The sequence below is a fragment of the Aquarana catesbeiana genome, linkage group LG01, assembly GCF_042186555.1.
Source record: "Aquarana catesbeiana isolate 2022-GZ linkage group LG01, ASM4218655v1, whole genome shotgun sequence".
Taxonomy (NCBI): domain Eukaryota; kingdom Metazoa; phylum Chordata; class Amphibia; order Anura; family Ranidae; genus Aquarana; species Aquarana catesbeiana.
This window is the reverse complement of record NC_133324.1, coordinates 960,388,277-960,412,413: the sequence shown is the minus strand read 5'-3', so window position 1 is coordinate 960,412,413 and position 24,137 is coordinate 960,388,277. Positions and strand designations below refer to the sequence as shown.

Genomic DNA, 24,137 nt, shown 5'->3' with positions numbered 1-24,137 from the left:
GCGCTGCTTCGGCTGGGAATCTGTGATCGTTTTATTTTTCTTTTGCTTTTAGGCTTCCCAGCCTAGAGGTGAGATGTGGGGTCTTATTGACCCCATATCTCACTGTAAAGAGGTCCTGTCATGCCATATTCATATTACAAGGGATATTTACACTCCTTGTAATAGGAATAAAAGTGATCGATTTTTTTTTTTTCAAAAAGTGTCGCACGCAGAAGCGAACGCATACATAAGTCCTGCCCACATATGAAAACGGGGTTGAAACCACATGTGTGAGGTGTCGCCGCGAATGGTAGAGAAAGAGCAATAATTCTAGCCCTAGACCTCCTCTGTAACTCAAAACATGTAAGCAGTTAGAAATTTTAAAGCATTGCCTATGGGGATTTTTAAGTACCGAAGTTTGGCGCCATTTCACGAGCGTGTGCAATTTTGAAGCATGACATGTTAGATTTCTATTTACTCGGCGCAAATTCATCTTTCACATTATGCAAAAAAATTGGGCTAACTTTACTGTTTTTTTTTTTAAAGCATTTCCAAAAAAAAAAAAACGCGTTTGAAAAATTGCTACCATGCAAGATAAAAAGTTGCAATGACTGCCATTGTATTTTCTAGGGTCTCTGCTAAAAAAGCATATATAATGTTTGGGGGTTCTGTGTAATTTTCTAGCAAAAAAAATGATGATCTTTACATGTAGCAGTGAAGGGTCAGAATTGGACGGGTTGGTAAGTGGTTAAAGTCAACTCTGGAGTTTCTTCTTTCCAGCTTTCACCCAGGTATTTTAAGACTACTGAAGTTTTACTTCTTTTGGCGCGATCAATTGCCAAAAGATCCAAAAACATTCTTTGTATGCCAGCAGGAACCTTTTCCCATGTTTCTGGAGGATTAACCTCCCGGAAATCATTTTGCCAGTCAACATACTGTTTATATGATTCATCATCAAGCATGGCCACCCGCCATGGAAACTCTCCTGTGACTAGGCAGTAGATGACAACACCAAATGCCCACACATCAAGGCTGCCATCTACAGCCAGTCCATCTGAAATGTTCAGGTTAAACATCTCTGGGGCCATGTAAGATTTGCTTCCACATCTTGCTCTAATAACTGTCTCTGTGACCTTAGTGAGTCCAAAGTCCGTGATCTTGACACAATGGCAGTCCTGGTCAAACACAAGAACATTTTCTGGTTTGAGGTCCATGTGTACAAAACCTCTCTCAGATATAAATTCCAGAGCACTGGAAATCTGCACAGCACACCTCTTTGCTGCGTCTTCTGGAATTCCCACCTAGAAAAAATCCAAAAACATAATAGATGTTAAATACAGTATGGGAGAATATAAGGATGAATAAAGAATCAGTTAAAAGCATACATGTATGGCCATAAAGGTTTTCATTTATTTATTTTAGGCTAGGGATGGATTTTATTGTTGAATGTGTCACCCCCAGGGAGATTTGCTTTGTCTTAATTTTCAGTGGTCACCAAGACATTTAGAAAAAGTGATGGGAAATTCAAATTATTAGTTTTAACTTTTTTTTAAAAGGATTTAATAAAGAATTGGCCATTCCTACAACTTAATGTACTTACATTTGGAAAGATCATGGAGAACAGATCTCCATCAGGTGCCAGTTCCTGGGCAAAAACAAAATAGTCAATGGTGGAGAAGAAGAAGCCAAAACATCCGATGATATTTTGATGAGAAGACAGTAAATATGAAATACTGAATTCATGGAGGAAAGACTGCTGACTGGTTTTGTCCTTATCCATAACCTTCATTGCCATTCTTTGACCTGTGAAAAAATGAAATAACTTAGATCAAGAACTAGAAATGTTCAATTGGTAATTTTTATATCTTTAACTTGAAAATATTCAATATTTTAAGAAGATATGTTCCTGCCAGATTGAGACTGTACCATGCTTCATTGGAAGCTAAACTACTGCCTTACCAGCACTCAGCTGTACAAGAACTTCTCCAGATAGAGCCCACCTCATTTCTTGACTAGAGGACATCCAGCATCATATGATCCCCAGTCTGACTGTTCCCAACCCCTTCCTTTTATTCATTGGACTTAACATCACATGTGATCATAATCTATGGTGTTCTGCATACAAATACGGTCCATCTAGGAAAGCCCTCTCTTCCAGACAGATATGTACCCATCAAGACATTTTGATATTTGCATAACTCCTCCCAAGAAACAGCCCAATAATTTAGTCTCTAGATAATTTTTCCAACATTAATATTTGAAACATTTTCTATTCATAACAATGTAATAATTTCACGTAATGGGCCATATTTGCTCACTGCATTTACCTGCTATTCTTTATTACGAGTGTTGCACAGTGAATATACTTTATTACTCTTTATCTACAGCTAGTGACCTCTGGAAAAAGCCTGTATCTTGCAGATTGAATTTACATCCATATATACAGAGGTTACTGAAATAGCGGCTAGATTAATTCACTCACCTGTTTGCTTGTCGTTCACCAAGAATACATTTCCATAGCCACCTTTTCCAAGCTCCTCCTCAATGAGGAAGTACTCTTCAAAGTCAATCTGCTGTAGTTCTTGTGCATAGAAAGACACCATTCTATCCAGAAGACCTTCCACATTATGGTCAGCAGAGGCCATAGTGTCCTGCAGAGTAAAACATTAAAACTTGTTACATTAATAAGCAAAAAAAAAAAAACCTTTGATAAGAAACTTTAGAAATGTGTCAAATATAAATACTGTTACCTGCATTTATAAACCTATAAAAACAAAATGCGTAGTAGACCACCATATCTACAAGTATAATATTTGGGAATACAAGTTGGACACTAAATATAGAGATTGAACACAACAGAAATATATTTAGTACAGCTAAAGGACCTTGAGCAAATTCCAAAAACAAAAGGAAAACCCAAGACATATAATACATAAATAAATAGCAGGATATATCCAGTAGCTTCCAGTTCAATTGTGTATGTGTGTGTGTGTGTGTGGGGAGGGGGGGTGCTCTCTAGAACTGGGTCAAAAGACTAATTTTATCTTGAAGTGTCCTTCAGGAAACATGTGGTGTATCTGCTGCCAGATGCAGCTTGGTGACCTTCATATTTTTGGCAGATTCGGTCATTAAAAGACTAAACATACCGTAAGGATGACCTACAAAAGATACCCTGCTTTCTTGTTGCCAAACAGCTATGCAGAGTTTCGGTTTCATTACAGAAAGTCAGGAGGATGAACCCAGAGCTCAGCCAGATAGGAGGTGTAATTTTCATCAGAACTATCATGTAACATATGGAAATGGTTGCTTCACCTTTTGTACTCAATAGAAGACAGCAGAGGCCATGCTAAAGGCCATCAAAAGATATTACTGACACTTACTGAAATCATTCTCCCCATAACGTTAAAGTCCTAGAATGACCCACAATAACCAAACACTCAACTTCCACATCCCTCAATTTTCAGGCACCCTTAATCATTTTCAAGGCATTTTTTGTACAGATTGGAATATACGTGTAAGAGGAGCCTTATATAAATTATACATTACTTGGCCACAAAAACTCATCTGTTTCCCATTGTATTGCATCACACAAATTACCGCCTCAATTTTTATTACATATTCCATATTACTAACAACTTTTTCATCAGGGTGATCATGGCAAGCCTCCAATGTCTATCCTATCTTTTCTATACATTGTATTACATATTATCTTATCCTGAACCTCAACCCATTACCCATTTTCTCAGGAATTCATATATAGTTTTTTATATATTTTTTCACATACACCTCATACATCTCTGGAGAATTGCTATCAAAATGTTCAATAAATAATAAATATCCAATGATTGGTTAGAAAGTTCCTTACCTTAATGTTATGGGTATTCAGCTGTAATGAAGTCGGGTTAATTTTTCTGAAAATCCTGTTCCTCTGCAGTTCAACACCGGACAACCAAATCTCCAGCTAGGCTGTAATAGATCAGTATACGGTAATCTCTGAATGTTGAGTCACTGATCAGAGAAGGGAGAGTTCCGCTTTATATAAGGGAGATGGGCGGGGAAGGCAGAGAATGAAGGAGTTCCATTGGCTGACTTCTAATGGAAATGCTGTGTAAATAACCCCGCATTGTTTTTGCCAATTTGCATATAAACAGGTTTTCTACAGAACAGGTGATAAAATTAAACACGCTGAAACCAAAATTTTTTAAAAACTTTTAAATTTTTAGTTTTTGAGTTTTAAATTTAAACTTTCCACCATATTAACTAGAAAATGGTAATTTTTGGTTTTATATATTTTTTTTTATCTAATTCTAGTTTGAGTAACTAATACATGATGGCGTACTAACCAGATATTTATTGAGAAAAAAATGTAACATTGGCTGTATAGGTTCTTGCGGGTTATTTTGTACCATTATGTCTTATTTCTAATAATATTGTACACCAATAAGTTTAGTTAAAAAGGGACTTTATTGAAAAAAATAAAAAATAAAAATTGCTATATCAATATAAAAATATATTTATGAAGATTAAAAGGACCTGTCAGGATTGGACTATTGGAACTGCGATGCCTGGGCATTTTTCTAGAGATTCATCTCCAAACATCCTGATTATGTCTTCATTACTTGGTTAGTCACCGACCTCGAACAATTATCTGTATATCTAGTAATAGAAAATATCATACTGACATGATGTTCTGGGTGAATGACAAATTAAGTATCGAGACAAGGATGGCAAAAATCGTTAGCTAGCGCTTTCAAAAGCAACAACCTTTTAAAAATGCTGCTGCTTCTGAATACCCATTAAAAAAAAAAAAAAAAAAAAAAAAAAGGTTTATACATAACTATTCAAACCATTAACACAACAGTAGAGTTTGCCATGGCATTAGGAAGCCTTAAATCATAGTTTCACTACAGAATGAACTCATTGGCAAAAACTATGAATTTCTTTAACTGCTGGAAACTTTATTCTCACGAGAAGAGAATTAGTCTAGATCAGCTTTTCATGTCCAGGGTTCCGTGTATATATAAGGTTCCTCCAGAGGTTGCTAAGGGTTCCTTGACCAAAAAGGAATTTCTACTTTGATGATAAGTAGCAACCAACACCATTGATCTTTCTAGATATCTGTAAGGAAGATTCTTCTCACTGACCACAAATATAGGGAACATTTATTCCACCAACCATCACACTAATGTACACAGAGCTTTGGATATAATAGTCTTTAGAAGGGGATCTCTGAGATTTGAAAAGTAATCTCAGGGGTTCCTCCATTTTGAAGAGTTTGAGAAAGGATGGTTTGGATAATCCAAAAATGTATTTATACATTTATATAGGAGAAACATACATTATATGTGATCAGTTTAAAATAAAACTAAACATAAGGGACCACATGGCTCTTGCTATAATGTAGCACGTCATGTAAGCACATTATTTTAGCACATTATAGAAAAAATATGATGTCCATGCTGCACCTAGTCGCTCTATTGCCACCTTCTTCCAGTCTTCTGGGTCCAGAGTCTTTAGCGGCTGGGTTTGATGTAACTTTGTTTTGGCACCTATTCCTGCTATGCAGAGATTGCATGTTGAGTTGTTCTGTATGGCAGTCCGTGTACAATTCAGAAAATAAATCTAGTAGACAAGGAAAGAGCTTCCGTAGCACAAGAGCTATATGGTGTCTATTCTGACATTAAAATCTACCTGCTAGCATTTATTTTTCAAACAAAGGTGTTTAGCTTTGCTTCAAGTAGAATAAAAATGCTGATATTTACAAGAAGGGAGTCACAATGACTCATTCTATATAGAGAATCTGATTCCATCTTGTCATATTTTGTTTTACTTCTCCTCACCTCAAAGTTTTACCAGCCTGAATAGACTGTATAAAAGCAATACACTTTCTATGTAGCTTCCCCTTTATGTCACATGTTGTTCATCAGAAATGCCGACTGCATGGGGATGGCCACTAAAAGAAGAACCTGAAAATCTAAAATGTAGTGAAAAATATAAACCGGCAACCATTTAAACATTTGGATAATTAAAAAAATACAACTGAGATTGTGTTATTCACTAAAAATAGAATTTTAGTTTTGCTTAAACTATCTGACAATGACTATCCACAGAAAATAGAGAGAACTGTCACACCCTGGACACAAAGGATCATCTCAATGGTCATGGGCTAGTGAATTGATATGTTAAAGAGGAGGTAGAATACCTGGCTCAGGTGTGGCTGCCACTACGGTTTCCATCACAATGATCATGTTTATGGCAGCCAACCTGCATTGTTGGGACTGGTGGGGTCCATCTGTGACCCTCAGGAAATGCCAAATTTGCATGATAATCTCAGAATAGGAAGGGACCTCCATTGTCTAGATTTTTGGATCTCATTATACAGTGTGTGATAGATTATATATATATATATATATATATATATATATATATATATATATATATATATATATATATATACCATGTTTGGGAGTTTTAAGCAATTTTCTAGCAAAAAAATATTAAGTTGTTTGTTTTGATATTGTAACGTTATTAAAATATCAAAGAAGCCAAATCCTAGATCAAACTGGGTTAACGAAGGGAAGAGAGACTAGGGATAATATATTAAAAACTTGCACATTGGTGGAATATGTTCAGAGAACCGCCATCCCGACATGTCTTCTGGCCGTTGATGCGGAAAAAGCATTTGACAGAGTGGGATGGCGGTTTTTGGAGGAAACACTAATCCAGATAGGAATGGGTCCAAAATGCTTAGTAGGATCCTTGCATTGTACTCCAACTCAAGAGCTAAGGTAAGAGTAAATGGAATATTCTCAGAACATATAAAAATATCAAATGGAACCCGACAGGGATGTCCCCTTTCCCCTTTATTATATATATTGGTAATGGAACATCTTATCACGGCAATAAGAAAAAATAAGGATATTAATGGGATAAAGATCAAAGATATAGAATATAAGTCAGCCGTATATGCAGACGATATTTTAATATATGTAACGAATCCTATCATAACAATTCCAAACTTAATAAAATAATTTAAAAGATTTGGGGAATTGAGTAACTTTAAAGTAAATTATGATAAATCAGAGGTACTAAATATATAATTATTAAGAAAAAAAAAAACATACACACTTTTGCAAAAAGATTTTCCATTTAAATGGAATTAAGAAGCAATTAAATATCTAGGAATATTTATTCCTGAGAACCTGAATCAACTACAGGAGTTGAATTACAATGCAGTGATCCAAAAAGTAATTAAACTATTACAAAAATTTGATAAAATAACATATTCATGGATGGGAAGAATTAACATAATAAAAATGGATATATTACCAAAGATATTATACATTTTTCAAACAGTTCCCCTAGTCCCTCCTAAGAAACTGATGATGGAACTGAGAAAAGCAATAGTGAGCTTTATTTGGGCTCATAAAACCCCTCGAATAAAGAGAGAAATTTTAATTAGAAATAAAAAAATGGAGGTTTAGCATTACCAGATTTTACAAAATACTTACAAGCAGCATCATTAACTAGCATTATTGATTGGCATCTTAATAAGGAAACTAAACAATAGGTAAATCTAGAAGAGGAATTAATAGGACCACAACTTAGGTTCCTGCCTTGGATTAAACCCCATTTAAGACCAAAGAAAAAAGAATTAACAATTTTTGTAAATGCTACATTAAAAATATGGGATACTATAATAAAAAGGGGGGAACTTTCCACTATGACTGGTCCTATGACACCTTTGTTCTCCAACCCTGAATTTCCGCCAGCTTTAGAAACCACAAATTACTTAAAATGGAATATTTTGGAGAACGCAAGGGTGGAACAGATCCTAGTGGATGGTAAACTACCAAAATTGCAGGACTTGGGCAAATGGTTACAATATTATCAATTAAACACATTCATTGAGTTAAAAATACCTTTGTTAAATAGACCAAAAACTAAATTTGAAAAAAAATATTAGCAGAGGAACAAGAATCAACTAAAAAATGATCAAAGATATATAACTTATTACTCCCCTCCGGTTCCCTTAGAGAATTAATAGGAATGAAGAAATGGGAAAAGGAAATAGAAAATCTGATATCAGAGGAGGAATGGGAGAACATCTTTGAAATAATACATAAATCATCTATAGCAAATAAATATTAAGAAAGAAATTATAAGATCGCAACAAGATGGTATTGGAGCCCAGTAGCTTTAAATATAGTTAACAAAGTTAATACAGAAACGTGTTGGAGATGTAAGGTAGAAAGAGGGACTATGGATCATGTATGGTACAGTTGTCAAGGAGTGAGGAGCTTCTGGGACAAAATATTTGAGATATATCAGAAAGTGTCAGGAGTAGAAAGGAGTCCAAATATGAGCACCTCGTTGTTTTCCCTTACATCAGATACAATAAGGGTAATCAAAATAGATATTCTTCACCACATGACAACTGCAGCTTGAACAATTATAGCGCAAAATTGGAAAAAAAAACAATTAAGCCAACTGTGTTGGAATGGATATGTGAAATGAACAAAATTGAATATATGGAAAAACAGATAAGAGAAGAAGGGTATGTAGGGGGTCAGATGCCAGAAATATGGCAAAAATGGGAGGAATTTTGGTCATCGAATAGATTGATGGAGTATTTAAAATTGGAGGGGAATGGGAAGGATATGGGATGAAAGGGAAGTAAGAAGGGAGAGGGAAGGAAAAAGAAAAAAAAAAGGAAGCGGAGGGAATTTTTTTTTGAATGTTTGGATGTATGAATGAGCAATAGGAAATGCATGTTTTGAGGTATGTATGAGTAATAGGAATTTAGTTAGATAATTCTATAGAAACAGGAGGAAGTGGGTATCATTAAGATTATTTATTATGTAAAAGGAATTTTTAATGTATGTATTTTTGAAGATGGTATGATGTGTATTACTTGTCTTTAAAAAAAAAAAATAATAAAAAGAAGATTGATAACAAAGAAGCCAAATCCTGGTATAGACCTAATTACTACTGATATTACACATGACAATTCACGAGATTCTACGTGCCTACTAGTGCACTTGGAGGACCTTTACACAGATGACAATTACGTGTATGTAGCCTTACTCACACCTCTCCTCCAGTACAACACACAGCATTTAGAAATAAATCTATCTTTAACCCTACGCATGTGAAGGGACCTTACATGCAAAATTTCTACCACATGGTCTACTCTGAGATCCTACAGATGTGCAAACAAACCTCTACCCACTCTCCTGCATATTCCAATCTCTCCCCAAAAGAAAAACTAGCTCTCAACAGTCTATCTAATCATTTCAGTATCATTATCTAACCAGCTGACAAAAGTGTAGGGATTGTTGTACAAGACAGGGATCAAACCCTGAAGAAGCACATATAATCTAATATTGGATACCAACAACTATATTTGACTACAATATGATACCCTATCCCAGTATAGTGAGGAAGCATAAACATTGGTCAACAATGCACCAAGTGAGGACATCATCAACAAAGCAGGAGCCTGTTTTTTGAAAATACAATGCTATAGTATGCCATATGCCCCGTACACACGATCATACATTCCACAACAAAATCCATGGATTTTTTCCGACGGATGTTGGCTCAAACTTGTCTTGCATACACACAGTCAGACAAATCTTGTCGGAAATTCCGAACGTCAAGAACGTGGTGACGTACAACACGTACAACAAGCCGAGAAAAATTAAGTTCAATAGCCAGTGCGGCTCTACTGCTTGAGTCCGAGCATGAGTGGAACTTTGTGCGTCGGAATTGTGTACACACGATCCATGTACAGGGCATTATATTTACCACCTACCCAAAATCCACAAAAGTCTTCAAAATCCCCGCCCCAGCTGTTGTCCCATTGTTGCAGCCAAGGAAAGCGTCACCAATTTTTTTTTCTATCTATATTGACCACTTCCTCCAGCTCCTGGCCCAGAAACTATCATTGTATATATATATATATATATATATATATATATATATATATATATATATATATATATATATATATACACATATATATATATATATATATATATATATATATATATATATATATATATATATATATATATATATACACATATATATATATATATATATATACACACACACACACATATATATATATATATACACACACACCCACACATGTATATATATACATATACATATATATATAAAATTAGATGGGATTGATGCACTTAAAATGTATTTGAAAAATATAACAATTCAAATTCCATTCAGTGTTAAATGCATAACGGTTTCGGGCTTTCTCGATAGTGTCCTTCTTCAGAATCAGACACATACAATATATAATTACATAGTAGGTGAGGTTGAAAAAAGACACAAGTCCATCAAGTCCAACCTATGTGTGTGATTATGTGTCAGTATTACATAACATATCCCTGTATGTTGCGGTCATTCAGGTGATTATGTAATAGTTTCTTGAAGCTATCAATGCTCCCCGCTGAGACCTCCGCCTGTGGAAGGGAATTCCACATCCTTGCCACTCTTACAGTAAAGAACCCTCTACGTAGTTTAAGGTTAAACATCTTTTCTTCTAGTTGTAATGAGTGGCCACGAGTCTTATTAAACTCTCTTCTGCGAAAAAGTTTTATCCCTATTGTGCGGTCACCAGTACGGTATTTGTAAATTGAAATCAAACCCCATCTCAAGCGTCTCTTCTCCAGAGAGAATAAGTTCAGTGCTCGCAACCTTTCCTCATAACTAAGATCCTCCAGACCCTTTATTAGCTTTGTTGCCCTTCTTTGTACTCGCTCAATTTCCAGTACATCCTTCCTGAGGACTGGTGCCCAGAACTGGACAGCATACTCCAGGTGCAGCCGGACCAGAGTCTTGTAGAGCGGGAGAATTATTGTTTTATCTCTGGAGTTGATCCCCCTTTTAATGCATGCCAATGTTCTGTTTGCTTTATTAGCAGCAGCTTGGCATTGCATGCCATTGCTGAGCCTATCATCTACTAGGACCCCCAGGTCCTTTTCCATCCTAGATTTCCCCAGAGGTTCTCCCCCCAGTGTATAGATTGCATTCATATTTTTGCCACCCAAATGCATTATTTTACATTTTTCTACATTGAACCTCATTTGCCATGTAGTCGCCCACCCCATTAATTTGTTCAGGTCTTTTTGCAAGGTTTCCACATCCTGCGGAGAAGTTATTGCCCTGCTTAGCTTAGTATCGTCTGCAAATACAGAGATTGAACTGTTTATCCCATCCTCCAGGTCGTTTATAAACAAATTAAATAGGATTGGTCCCAGCACAGAACCCTGGTGAACCCCACTACCCACCCCTTACCATTCTGAGTACTCCCCATTTATCACCACCCTCTGAACTCGCCCTTGTAGCCAGTTTTCAATCCATGTACTCACCCTATGGTCCATGCCAACAGGCCTTATTTTGTACAGTAAACGTTTATGGGGAACTGTGTCAAATGCTTTTGCAAAATCCAGATACACCACGTCTACGGGCCTTCCTTTATCTAGATGGCAACTCACCTCCTCATAGAAGGTTAATAGATTGGTTTGGCAAGAACGATTCTTCATGAATCCATGCTGATTACTGCTAATGATATCGTTCTTATTACTAAAATCTCGTATATAGTCCCTTATCATCCCCTCCAAGAGTTTACATACTATTGATGTTAGGCTAACTGGTCTGTAATTCCCAGGGATGTTTTTTGGGCCCTTTTTAAATATTGGTGCTACATTGGCTTTTCTCCAATCAGCTGGTACCATTCCAGTCAATAGGCTGTCTGTAAAAATTAGGAACAACGGTCTGACAATCACCTGACTGAGTTCCCTAAGTACCCTCGGATGCAAGCCATCTGGTCCTGGTGATTTATTAATGTTAAGTTTCTCAAGTCTAATTTTAATAACGTCCTCTGTTAACCATGGAGGTGCTTCCTGTGTTGTGTCATGAGGATAAACACTGCAGTTTTGGTTACTGAAGCCCCCCGATTCACTCGTGAAGACTGAGGAGAAGAATAAATTCAATACCTTTGCCATCTCCCCATCCTTTGTAACCAGATGTCCTTCCTCATTCTTTATGGGGCCAATATGGTCTGTCCTCCCTTTTTTACTGTTTACATACTTAAAGAATTTCTTGGGATTTTTTTTTGCTCTCCTCCGCTATGTGTCTTTCATGTTCTATCTTAGCTGTGCTAATTGCACCCTTACATTTCTTATTGCATTCTTTATAAAGTCTGAATGCTGAGGATGATCCCTCAACCTTGTATTTTTTGAAGGCCTTCTCCTTTGCTTTTATATGCATTTTTACATTGGAGTTAAGTCATCCAGGATTTTTGTTCGCTCTCTTAACCACTTGACGACCGCCTCACGCCGATGTACGTTGACAAGGTGGCACGGACAGGCAAAATCACGTACATGTACGTGATTTGCCTTCCGCGGGTGGGGGGGTCCGATCGGACCCCCCCGGTGCCCCAGGCGGTCGTGTTTTGTCCCACGGCGATCGGAGGTGAGGGGGAGGCCATCCGTTCGTGGCCCCCCCTCATGATCGCCACCGGCCAATCGAATTATTCCTTTGCTGCTGTATGCTAAACAGCAGCAAAGGAAATGATGTCATCTCTCCTCGGCTCGGTAATTTCCGTTCCGGCCCGAGGAGAGAAGACTTCACTGTGAGTGCACAACACTACACACACACAGTAGAACATGCCAGGCACACAAAACACCCCGATCCCCCCCCCGATCGCCCCCCAATCCCCCCCAATCACCCCCCCTGTCACAAACTGACACCAAGCAGTTTTTTTTTTTTTTTTTCTGATTACTGCATTGGTGTCAGTTTGTGACAGTTAGAGTGTTGGGACAGTTACTGTTACCCCCTTTAGGTCTAGGGTACCCCCTAACCCCCCCTAATAAAGTTTTAACCCCTTGATCACCCCCTGTCACCAGTGTCGCTAAGCGATCATTTTTCTGATCGCTGTATTAGTGTCGCTGGTGACGCTAGTTAGGGACGTAAATATTGAGGTTCGCCGTCAGCGTTTTATAGCGTCAGGGACCCCCATATACTACCGAATAAATGTTTTAACCCCTTGATGGCCCCTAGTTAACCCTTTCACCACTGATCACCGTATAAGTGTTACGGGTGACGCTGGTTAGTTCGTTTATTTTTTATAGTGTCAGGGCACCCGCCGTTTATTACCGAATAAAGGTTTAGCCCCCTGATCGCCCGGCGGTGATATGCATCGCCCCAGGCAGCGTCAGATTAGCGCCAGTACCGCTAACACCCACGCACGCAGCATACACCTCCCTTAGTGGTATAGTATCTGTACGGATCAATATCTGATCCGATCAGATCTATACTAGCGTCCCCAGCAGTTTAGGGTTCCCAAAAATGCAGTGTTAGCGGGATCAGCCCAGATACCTGCTAGCACCTGCGTTTTGCCCCTCCGCCCAGCCCACCCAAGTGCAGTATCGATCGATCACTGTCACTTACAAAACACTAAAAGCATAACTGCAGCGTTCGCAGAGTCAGGCCCGATCCCTGCGATCGCTAACAGTTTTTTTGGTAGTACTTTGGTGAACTGGCAAGCACCAGCCCCAGGCAGCGTCAGGTTAGCGCCAGTAGCGCTAACACCCACGCACGCAGCATACGCCTCCCTTAGTGGTATAGTATCTGTACGGATCAATATCTGATCCGATCAGATCTATACTAGCGTCCCCAGCAGTTTAGGGTTCCCAAAAACGCAGTGTTAGCGGGATCAGCCCAGATACCTGCTAGCACCTGCGTTTTGCCCCTCCGCCCGGCCCAGCCCACCCAAGTGCAGTATCGATCGATCACTGACACTTACAAAACACTAAATGCATAACTGCAGCGTTCGCAGAGTCAGGCCTGATCCCTGCGATCGCTAACAGTTTTTTAGGTAGTATTTTGGTGAACTGGCAAGCACCAGCCCCAAGCAGCGTCAGGTTAGCGCCAGTAGCACTAACACCCACGCACACAGCATACACCTCCCTTAGTGGTATAGTATCTGAACGGATCAATATCTGATCCGATCAGATCTATACTAGCGCCCCCAGCAGTCTAGGGTTCCCAAAAACGCAGTGTTAGCGGGATCAGCACAGATACCTGCTAGCACCTGCGTTTTGCCCCTCCGCCCGGCCCAGGCCAGCCCACCCAAGTGCAGTATCGATCGATCACTGTCACTTACAAAAGACTAAACGCATAACTGCAGCATTCGCAGAGTCAGGCCTGATCCCTGCGATCGCTAACAGTTTTTTTGGTAGCGTTTTGGTGAACTGGCAAGCACCAGCGGCCTAGTACACCCCGGTCGTAGTCAAACCAGCACTGCAGTAACACTTGGTGACGTGGCGAGTCCCATAAGTGCAGTTCAAGCTGGTGAGGTGGCAAGCACAAGTAGTGTCCCGCTGCCACCAAAAAGACAAACACAGGCCCGTCGTGCCCATAGTGCCCTTCCTGCTGCATTCGCCAATCCTAATTGGGAACCCACCACTTCTGCAGCGCCCGTACTTCCCCCATTCACATCCCCAACCAAATGCAGTCGGCTGCATGAGAGGCATTTTCTTTATGTCCTCCCGAGTACCCCTACCCAATGAACCCCCCCAAAAAAGATGTTGTGTCTACAGCAAGCGCGGATATAGACGTGACACCCACTATTATTGTCCCTCCTGTCCTGACAATCCTGGTCTTTGCATTGGTGAATGTTTTGAACGCTACCATACACTAGTTGAGTATTAGCGTAGGGTACAGCATTCCACAGACTAGGACACACTTTCACAGGGTCTCCCAAGATGCCATCGCATTTTGAGAGACCCAAACCTGGAAACGGTTACCGTTATAAAAGTTAGTTACAAAAAAAGTGTAAAAAAAAAAAAATATATATAAAATAAAAAAAATAGTTGTTGTTTTATTGTTCTCTCTCTCTCAATTGTTCTGCTCTTTTTTACTGTATTCTATTCTGCAGTGTTTTATTGTTATTATGTTTTATCATGTTTGCTTTTCAGGTATGCAATTTTTTATACTTTACCGTTTACTGTGCTTTATTGTTAACCATTTTTTTGTCTTCAGGTACGCCATTCACAGCTTTGAGTGGTTATACCAGAATGATGCCTGCAGGTTTAGGTATCATCTTGGTATCATTCTTTTCAGCCAGCGGTCGGATTTCATGTAAAAGCAACCCTAGCGGCTAATTAGCCTCTAGACTGCTTTTACAAGCCGTGGGAGGGAATGTCCCAACCCCACCATCTTCCATGTTTTTCTCTGGCTCTCCTGTCTCAACAGGGAACCTGAAAATGCAGCCAGTGATTCAGCCAGCTGACCATAGAGCTGATCAGAGACCAGAGTGGCTCCAAACATCTGTATGGCCTAAGAAACCGGAAGCTACGAGCATTTTATGACTTAGATTTCGCCGGATGTAAATAGCGCCATTGGGACATTGGGGAAGCATTTTATCACACCGATCTTGGTGTAGTCAGATGCTTTGAGGGCAGAGGAGAGATCTAGGGTCTAATAGACCCCAATTTTTTCAAAAAAGAGTACCTGTCACTAACTATTGCTATCATAGGGGATATTTACATTCCCCGAGATAACAATAAAAATGATTAAAAAAAAAAAAATTAAAGGAACAATTTAAAAATAAGATAAAAAAGCAAAAAAATAATAAAGAAAAAAAAAAAAAGCACCCCTGTAGCCCCCTGCTCTCGCGCTAAGGCGAACGCAAGCGGCGGTCTGTCGTCAAACGTAAACAGCAATTGCACCATGCATGTGAGGTATCACCGTGAAGGTTAGATCGAGGGCAGTAATTTTTGCAGTAGACCTCCTCTGTAAATCTAAAGTGGTAACCTGTAAAGGCTTTTAAAGGCTTTTAAAAATGTATTTATTTTGTTGCCACTGCACGTTTGTGCGCAATTGTAAAGCATGTCATGTTTGGTATCCATGTACTCGGCCTAAGATCATCTTTTTTATGTCATCAAACATTTGGGCAATATAGTGTGTTTTAGTGCATTAAAATTTAAAAAAGTGTGTTTTTTCCCCAAAAAATGCGTTTGAAAAATCGCTGCGCAAATACTGTGTGAAAAAAAAAAATGAAACACCCACCATTTTAATCTGTAGGGCATTTTCTTTAAAAAAATATATAATGTTTGGGGGTTCAAAGTAATTTTCTTGCAAAAAAAAAATAACTTTTTCATGTAAACAATAAGTGTCAGAAAGGACTTTGTCTTCAAGTGGTTAGAAGAGTTGGTGATGTGTGACATAAGCTTCTAAATGTTGTGCATAAAATGCCAGGACAGTTCAAACCCCCCCCAAATGACCCCATTTTGGAAAGTAGACACCCCAAGCTATTTGCTGACAGGCATGTCGAGTCCATGGAATATTTTATATTGCGACACAAGTTGCGGGAAAGAGACAAATTTTTTTTTTTTTTGCACAAAATTGTTACTAAATGATATATTGCTCAAACATGCCATGGGAATATGTGAAATTACACCCCAAAATACATTCTGCTGCTTCTCCTGAGTACGGGGATACCACATGTGTGAGACTTTTTGGGAGCCTAGCCGCGTACGGAACCCCGAAAACCAAGCACCGCCTTCAGGCTTTCTAAGGGCGTGAATTTTTGATTTTACTCTTCACTGCCTATCACAGTTTCGGAGGCCATGGAATGCCCAGGTGGCACAAAACACCCCCAAATGACCCCATTTTGGAAAGTAGACACCCAAAGCTATTTGATGAGAGGTATAGTGAGTATTTTGCAGACCTCACTTTTTGTCACAAAGTTTTGAAAATTGAAAAAAGAAAAAAAAAAGTTTTTTCTTGTCTTTCTTCATTTTCAAAAACAAATGAGAGCTGCAAAATACTCACCATGCCTCTCAGCAAATAGCTTGGGGTGTCTACTTTCCAAAATGGGGTCATTTGGGGGGGTTTTGTGCCACCTGGGCATTCCATGGCCTCCGAAACTGTGATAGGCAGTGAAGAGTGAAATCAAAAATTTTCACCCTTAGAAATCCTGAAGGCGGTGATTGGTTTTCGGGGTCCCGTGCACGGCTAGGCTCCCAAAAAGTCCCACACATGTGGTATCCCCATACTCAGGAGAAGCAGCTAAATGTATTTTGGGGTGTAATTCCACATAGGCCCATGGCCTGTGTGAGCAATATATCATTTAGTGACAACTTTGTGCAAAAAAAAAAAAAAAAGTGTCACTTTCCCGCAACTTGTGTCAAAATATAAAATATTCCATGGACTCAATATGCCTCTCAGCAAATAGCTTGGGGTGTCTACTTTCCAAAATGCGGTCATTTGGGGGGGTTTGTGCCACCTGGGCATTCCATGGCCTCCGAAACTGTGATAGGCAGTGAAGAGTGAAATCATAAATTTACACCCTTAGAAATCCTGAAGGCGGTGATTGGTTTTCGGGGTCCCGTACGCGGCTAGGCTCCCAAAAAGTCCCACACATGTGGTATCCCCATACTCAGGAGAAGCAGCAGAATGTATTTTGGGGTACAATTCCACATAGGCCCATGGCCTGTGTGAGCAATATATCATTGAGTGACAACTTTTTGTAAAGATTTTTTTTTTTTTTTGTCATTATTCAATCACTTAGGACAAAAAAACTAAATATTCAATGGGTTCAACATGCCTCTCAGCAATTTCCTTGGGGTGTCTACTTTCCAAAATTGGGTCATTTGGGGGGGTTTTGTACTGCCTTGCCATTTTAGCACCTCAATAAATGACATAGGCAGTCATAAACTAAAAGATGTGTAAATTACAGAAAATGTACCCTAGTTTGTAGACGCTATAACTTTTGCGCAAACCAATAAATATACGCTTATTGACATTTTTTTTACCAAAGACATGTGGCCGAATACATTTTGGCCTAAATGTATGACTAAAATTGAGTTTATTGGATTTTTTTATAACAAAAAGTAGAAAATATCATTTTTTTTCAAAATTTTCGGTCTTTTTCCGTTTATAGCGCAAAAAATAAAAACCGCAGAGGTGATCAAATACCATCAAAAGAAAGCTCTATTTGTGGGAAGAAAAGGACACAAATTTCATTTGGGTACAGCATTGCATGACCGCGCAATTAGCAGTTAAAGCGACGCAGTGCCAAATTGGAAAAAGACCTCTGGTCCTTAGGCAGCATAATGGTCCGGGGCTCAAGTGGTTAAATTTATTACCCAATGGGATACATTGGCTAATGCCCTTATTTAATATGCTCTTAAAGCAAACCCATCTCTCCTCCGTATTCTTTGTTCCTAATATTTTATCCCAATTTATGCCTTTTAGCAAGGTTTGTTTTTTAGGGAAGTTGGCTCTTTTTGAAATTCAGTGTCTTTGTGTTCCCTTCATGTTTCCTATTTGTGTGATTTATACTGAAACTAATTAAACATATAGCTGATGATAGTTTGGGGAGCTGTCATTCAGCTACATGTACCATCGAGATCAATTGACAATAGATTTAAATTGGAAACATTTTGGGTGTATTTTTTTGAAATAGAGGACTTGGAAAATGTTTGTGTGTCTTTATATCTTGGTTGGAACTTTTTTGTGGATGATAAGGGGCACTTCGGCCGATATCAATGGGGCCCCTAAATTATTAAAGGGGGTTTTCAAAATATTGATACATCCCCTACAACCACCAGCCAGTGTTATGGGGAGGAGGCCCTTGCTCTTATCAACTTGTGGATAATGTGCCCCTAGCATGGCCCCCTTTGTTGAGAGTATGATTGGGGGGGTTACAAGCTTATCCCCCCTTCCTGGCCAGTCAGGCTGAGCACTTGGATTACTGGTCTGGTAGTTTTTTGTTTTTTTTAGGGGGACCTTTCACCTTTTTGGGATTTTGTGTATGCTTCCCCTTAAAACTCATATCAGATTCAAAGCGATTATGCATTTTTTTTCTTTGGGGGGGTGCTAGGCATTGTTTTTTGTTTCATTCTCTTTGTAGGATGTGCTATTTACAAAGAAATTTACAAAGAATACATCATACCGTTTAAATTTCCAACAAAGGACATTTATTGGCAGCTTATTTAAAAAAAAAAACAGACAAAACCCACACAGAGCACACAGACACCTCTAACTCAAACAAGCCTCCTAAAATACACAGCAGACCCTTGGAGGGGTCATTATGCTTTAACACAATGAAGAGGTCAATGACATATCATTTGCTGGTTTGAGCAACAGTTTTCCTTAGTAAATGACAGCACCGCTGCGGCACTTTATGTATATCCCAGAGACAGGAACTAAAGGGTCTGCTATAAATTGGGGGGGCCCCTATGTGTTTTTTGTGGGGTTTCCCATTAACATCTCCATCCTAATATAGAGTCTGGTATAGATGACTGGAATCCCCAGTTGTTTAATTACTTCACCCGGGTTTACATCATATGACGTTGGGGACTTGAAGTGGCGATATCTGAATGATGGGTGCAGCTGCAGGCATCATCCAGCTATTCTTTTCAGCAGGCGATCCTCTGCACAATAGAAACATTCATAGCAGCTGTGTCGCCGCTTGATTGTTTCTACAGGTGGTGGCAGGGGACGTCCCCCCCACCGCCTTCTGGTGCTTCTTCGTCTCGCCCGTGCGATGGACGAGCCAGAGAATGAACCGGCCAGTTGTGGAAGTTTACCATAGAGCTGACCAAGGACCACATGGTGCCCGGTCATCTCTATGACTCTCAGGGGATGGAAGCAATGCTATGACGTCACTTCCGGCGCTGGCAGATGTAAACACTGTCTTTTTTTGTTAAAAAGCCTGAGATATTTTTTTTTTTTTAAATCTCAGGCTTTCCAGCCTAAAGGAGAGATGTGGGGTCCTATAGACCCCACATTTCTCCATAAAGAGGACCTGTCATGCACTATTTCTTTTATAAAGGATGTTTACTATCCTTGTAATAATAATAAAAGTGACCAAAAATTTAAAAATTAAAAGGAAAATGTAAAAATAAAAACAAAAAAAAAACCAAAAAACCAAAAAATAAAACCCTCCGTCCCTGTGTGCTTGCACACAGAAACAAACGCATACGTAGGTTGCACCCGTACACGTAAACTACATTCAAACCTCACATGTGAGGTAACGCTGCAAGCATTAGAATTAAAGCAATATTTCTAGCTCTAGACCTTCTCTGGAACGCTAAACTGGTAAGCTGTAAAATATTTTAAAGCGTAGCCGATGGAGATTTTTAAGTAGAAAAGTTTGGTGCCATTCCAGGAGTGTGCGCAATTTTAAATTGTGACATGTTAGGTATCTATTTATGTTAAGTATCTATTTACTCAGCCTAGCATAACCTTTCACTTTATACAAAAAAGGCTAACTTTAGAGTTTTTTTTTTTTTTTTTTTTAAATTCATAAAAGTGTTTTTTCCAAAATATATATATATATATAATGTTTGGGGTCTTGAGTAATTTTCTAGCATGTCAGTGTCAGAATTGCCCCGGATACAAAGTGGTTGAAAACAGAACAAAGCTGCTGGGAACGATCATTTTTTGCTGCAATTAAGATATGCTTTCTTTTTGTAAATGTCGGTGTTCCTGTAGTAGGTTGCATACATTGTACAGATACACCACTTCACAAGCAGGGTCAGGTCACCCCCAGACTAGGGTTGCCACATCATCCCTTTAATCCAGGACACACATTAATTACACAGGTTCTGTTGTTGATTAAGGTGGTAATTAAACTCATTTGGTGCCTTATCTGCATTAAATCAGCCTCAGAACCTGTTTAATTAATATGTGTCCTGGATTTAAGGGATGTTGTGGCAACACAACCCCAGACATGATGATGGGGGGGTCGCATTTTTAATGTTTAAATAAGCGTTTATTAAAGCTCTTCCCAACCAAATTGAATTTTTAGATTTTTTTTCTTTGCTATATGTCCCTAAGGGCAGTGCCCAGTTCTGCAACTAATGGCATTAAAAAATATTGCTTTGGTACATGTCTCCAAGGTCAGTGCCCAACCCCCATCTCATTTGTTTGACATTCTCTTGCCTATTAGGTCAGGAAATGTCCAGAAATGTATTTTTCACATTCGGCTCCCATTGACTTCAAAGGGGTTCAAATTAGGCACGCAAACCTGTTCACCGAAACCCTGTTCAACCACCCCCCAGGTGTGGTTGGTTCATCTCTACCCACCACCTTTACTCTTTTTATTTATTTATTTTTAATTTGTGTGTGGTCATTTGGATGCAGAGTGGCTATATGTTCATTGGCCTTATACTGTAGACTGGGATTTCAATTTATATTGCCTCCTCTTCTATCTTATTCAACCTCCCTATGAATCTCACATCTACAGTAACCCACACTATTATTGTACAAGAGGAATTACAGAATTGTTTATTTCACAAGCAATTTATATTTCCTATAGGCCTTGCAGGACCTTGGTGTGTTTTTTTTTTTTTTTCTTTTACCTAGAAGAGGTTTTCACAATACCATTCACTAGAAAAAAAGATTTAATAAGATCCCTTTCACACTGGAGGCGTTTTTCAGGCACTTTAGTGCTAAAAATAGCGACTGTAAAGCGCCTGAAAATTGCCTCACCTGCAGTCCCAGTGCGAAAGCCCGAGTGCTTTTACACTGGGGCACTGCACTGGCAGGATGTTCAAAAAAGTCCTGCAAGCAGCATATCTTTGGGGCACTTTAGGAGCAATGTATACACCACTCCTAAAGGGCCCCTGCCCATTGAAATCAATGGGCAGTGCGCCGAAGCGCCCTGCAAAGTGCCGTGGTAGCGGCGCTTTTAACCCTTTATTCGGCCGCTAGCGGGGGTTAAAAGTGCACCGCTAGTGGCTGAAAAGTACCTCTAAAATAATGGAAAAGTGTCGCGCTTTCAGTGTGAAAGGGCTCTAAAGGAAAGAGAAAAGGGAGAAAAGAAAAACACAATACCTTCTCAATGTACTTAAAAAAAATATATTTAATTACACCCACTCCTCCAGACTGACATCCACCCATCAAGACATTTTCCTAATTGCATAACTGAATTTAGGAGCTCACTGGATTTCTGGCAGGATCAGCAGCTATTTTTGTGTATGGAGAAAATTCAAGAGCACCACCCAGTGCACAGGAGGAGTAACTACTTATATATGTACAAGTTACATCCCCCATGTACCAGGCAGGGGTCTTGTTCAACCCCTGGAAATAGTCCAGACTTGTCATCTAAAAAATATAAAGAAATATTGTTGGAGTAAAATAAAGAAAATGATCTGTGAACAGCAAACATGAATATAGAATTAATAATAAAAAAATGCACATGGTCAGTTCTGAAAGATTTCTTCCTTATAGAATGACTGACTATCCTGCAGTAAATAATGATATATGAAATGCTAAACATTTATAATTTTACAGACACTGACTACATAGGTGTTTTGTGTAAATTAGAAAACAGCCCTGGAATAGCTAATCTTAGTTAATGAGACATTAAACAAAAAGGAATAGAGACCTAAATCATCCAAAAAGAAACCATCCTTTACTAGTTCTACTCTTCTAGATTGATAAAAAACAAACTCAAGTTCCTATGAATTACTGCACCAAATATGTAAAAATTGTTCTTGGCAATGTCATATTAAAATTAATCAGTAAATTATTTAAAATAATTAATCACAAAATGATAAGAACATAACCAACAAGAGTCCCGCTATTACCATTGTAAGCTAGAAGACCTTTTATATCAACCTACTTGATTCTAGTTTTGCTTTAATAATCTTAACTGCAAGGCTTAACCCCACCACTCTGAGAATGGCTAACAAAAGTTATATGTGTCTATGGCATATCTCCCAACTTTCTGAGATGAAAGGGAAGGACAAATAGCACAAAGTATGTATGTATAAAATGTGTCAGTGCCATGTTCCCAATAGTTTAATCGCTGGATGAAAGATTTACTCCACCACAACATTATTGGTAGTGAAATAGTACATTTCTTTGGAGATCTGTACAGCAGAAGAGGGACAACTGAGGAGGACAGAGGGATTTATTTCCAAAAAAAGAAGTAATCTCGATATATGCTTCGGATGATGATTCCATGCCTTAAGTAACACAGGAATATTAGTGGGGGATATAGAGAAGAGTAGTGATTACACACTTATTGAAGAACTGCTAGTGTGACATGGTCCTAAAAGTTGGAGCGGACTACAAAATACATATAGAATGTTATGATCACATTATTTCCCCAAGAAAGTCACATACCTGAGAAAAGTTGAACCTATGTGATGATGTTTTAGACGAGCCATCACTCACCAATATTCCTTATCAAACATAAATTGGTGCCTCTGACATGTTGTCCTTCTGTGGCTCTGGAATCATCTCAGACTGAGATCCAGAGGGGTTTGTGGTCAGAAGGTAAGACAAAGCGCTGATAGTTGATGAGATGGATACACTGCTCTGTGACATGTTCAGGTGGGAAGCCAATGTCAGCTCAGACTGGACTGAAGAAATCCTTTCAATGGAACCCCCTTCCTCTTGTATTAACCACTTGCTGACCGTAGGACGTCCTGGGTTTGTGGGGGGTATATCTGAATGATGCCTGCAGCTAGAGACATCATTCAAATAGTCGTTTTCACCCGGCGATTCCCTACACCATAAGAACGATCAAAGCAGCGGGTCAGCCGCTTGGTCGTTCTTACGAGCAGTGAGAGGGGATGTCCCCCCCTCCTGCCGCCCTGCAGTGCTTCTACCGACTCATCTCTGCAATCGGTGAGTCGGAGAACGGATCCGCCGGCCCCGGATGTCCACCATAGAGATTTCCGGCAGACCAGATGGTCGCCAGAGTCTCTATGATTGTCGAAGGCCGGGCACGATGTTATAATGTCACGCCCAGCCTCTGCATTAAAAAAAACGGCGCCGCTTCGGCTGGGAATCTGTGATCGTTTTATTTTTCTTTTGCTTTTAGGCTTCCCAGAGCAATAATTCTAGCCCTAGACCTCCTCTGTAACTTAAAACATGTAAGCAGTTAGAAATTTTAAAGCATTGCCTATGGGGATTTTTAAGTACCGAAGTTTGGCGCCATTTCACGAGCGTGTGCAATTTTAAAGCATGACATGTTAGATTTCTATTTACTCGGCGCAAATTCATCTTTCACATTATGCAAAAAAATTGGGCTAACTTTACTGTTTTTTTTTTTTCTTTTAAAGCATTTCCAAAAAAAAAATGCGTTTGAAAAATTGCAAGAT

The 24,137-nt window shown here is 39.1% G+C and overlaps 1 protein-coding gene across 1 annotated transcript; it reads right to left on the bottom strand.

Moving 5' to 3' along the window:
* Positions 1 to 701: 701 nt before the first annotated feature.
* LOC141128623 (serine/threonine-protein kinase SBK1-like) lies at positions 702 to 23,358 on the bottom strand. The gene is made up of 5 exons (XM_073616017.1): positions 23,224 to 23,358; positions 22,069 to 22,128; positions 2,462 to 2,630; positions 1,580 to 1,782; positions 702 to 1,280 (listed from the first exon to the last, which is right to left on the bottom strand). The coding sequence occupies exons 1-5, from the start codon at positions 23,356 to 23,358 to the stop codon at positions 702 to 704; spliced, it is 1,146 nt and encodes a 381-aa protein (XP_073472118.1).
* Between the last annotated feature and the right edge of the window lie 779 nt (positions 23,359 to 24,137).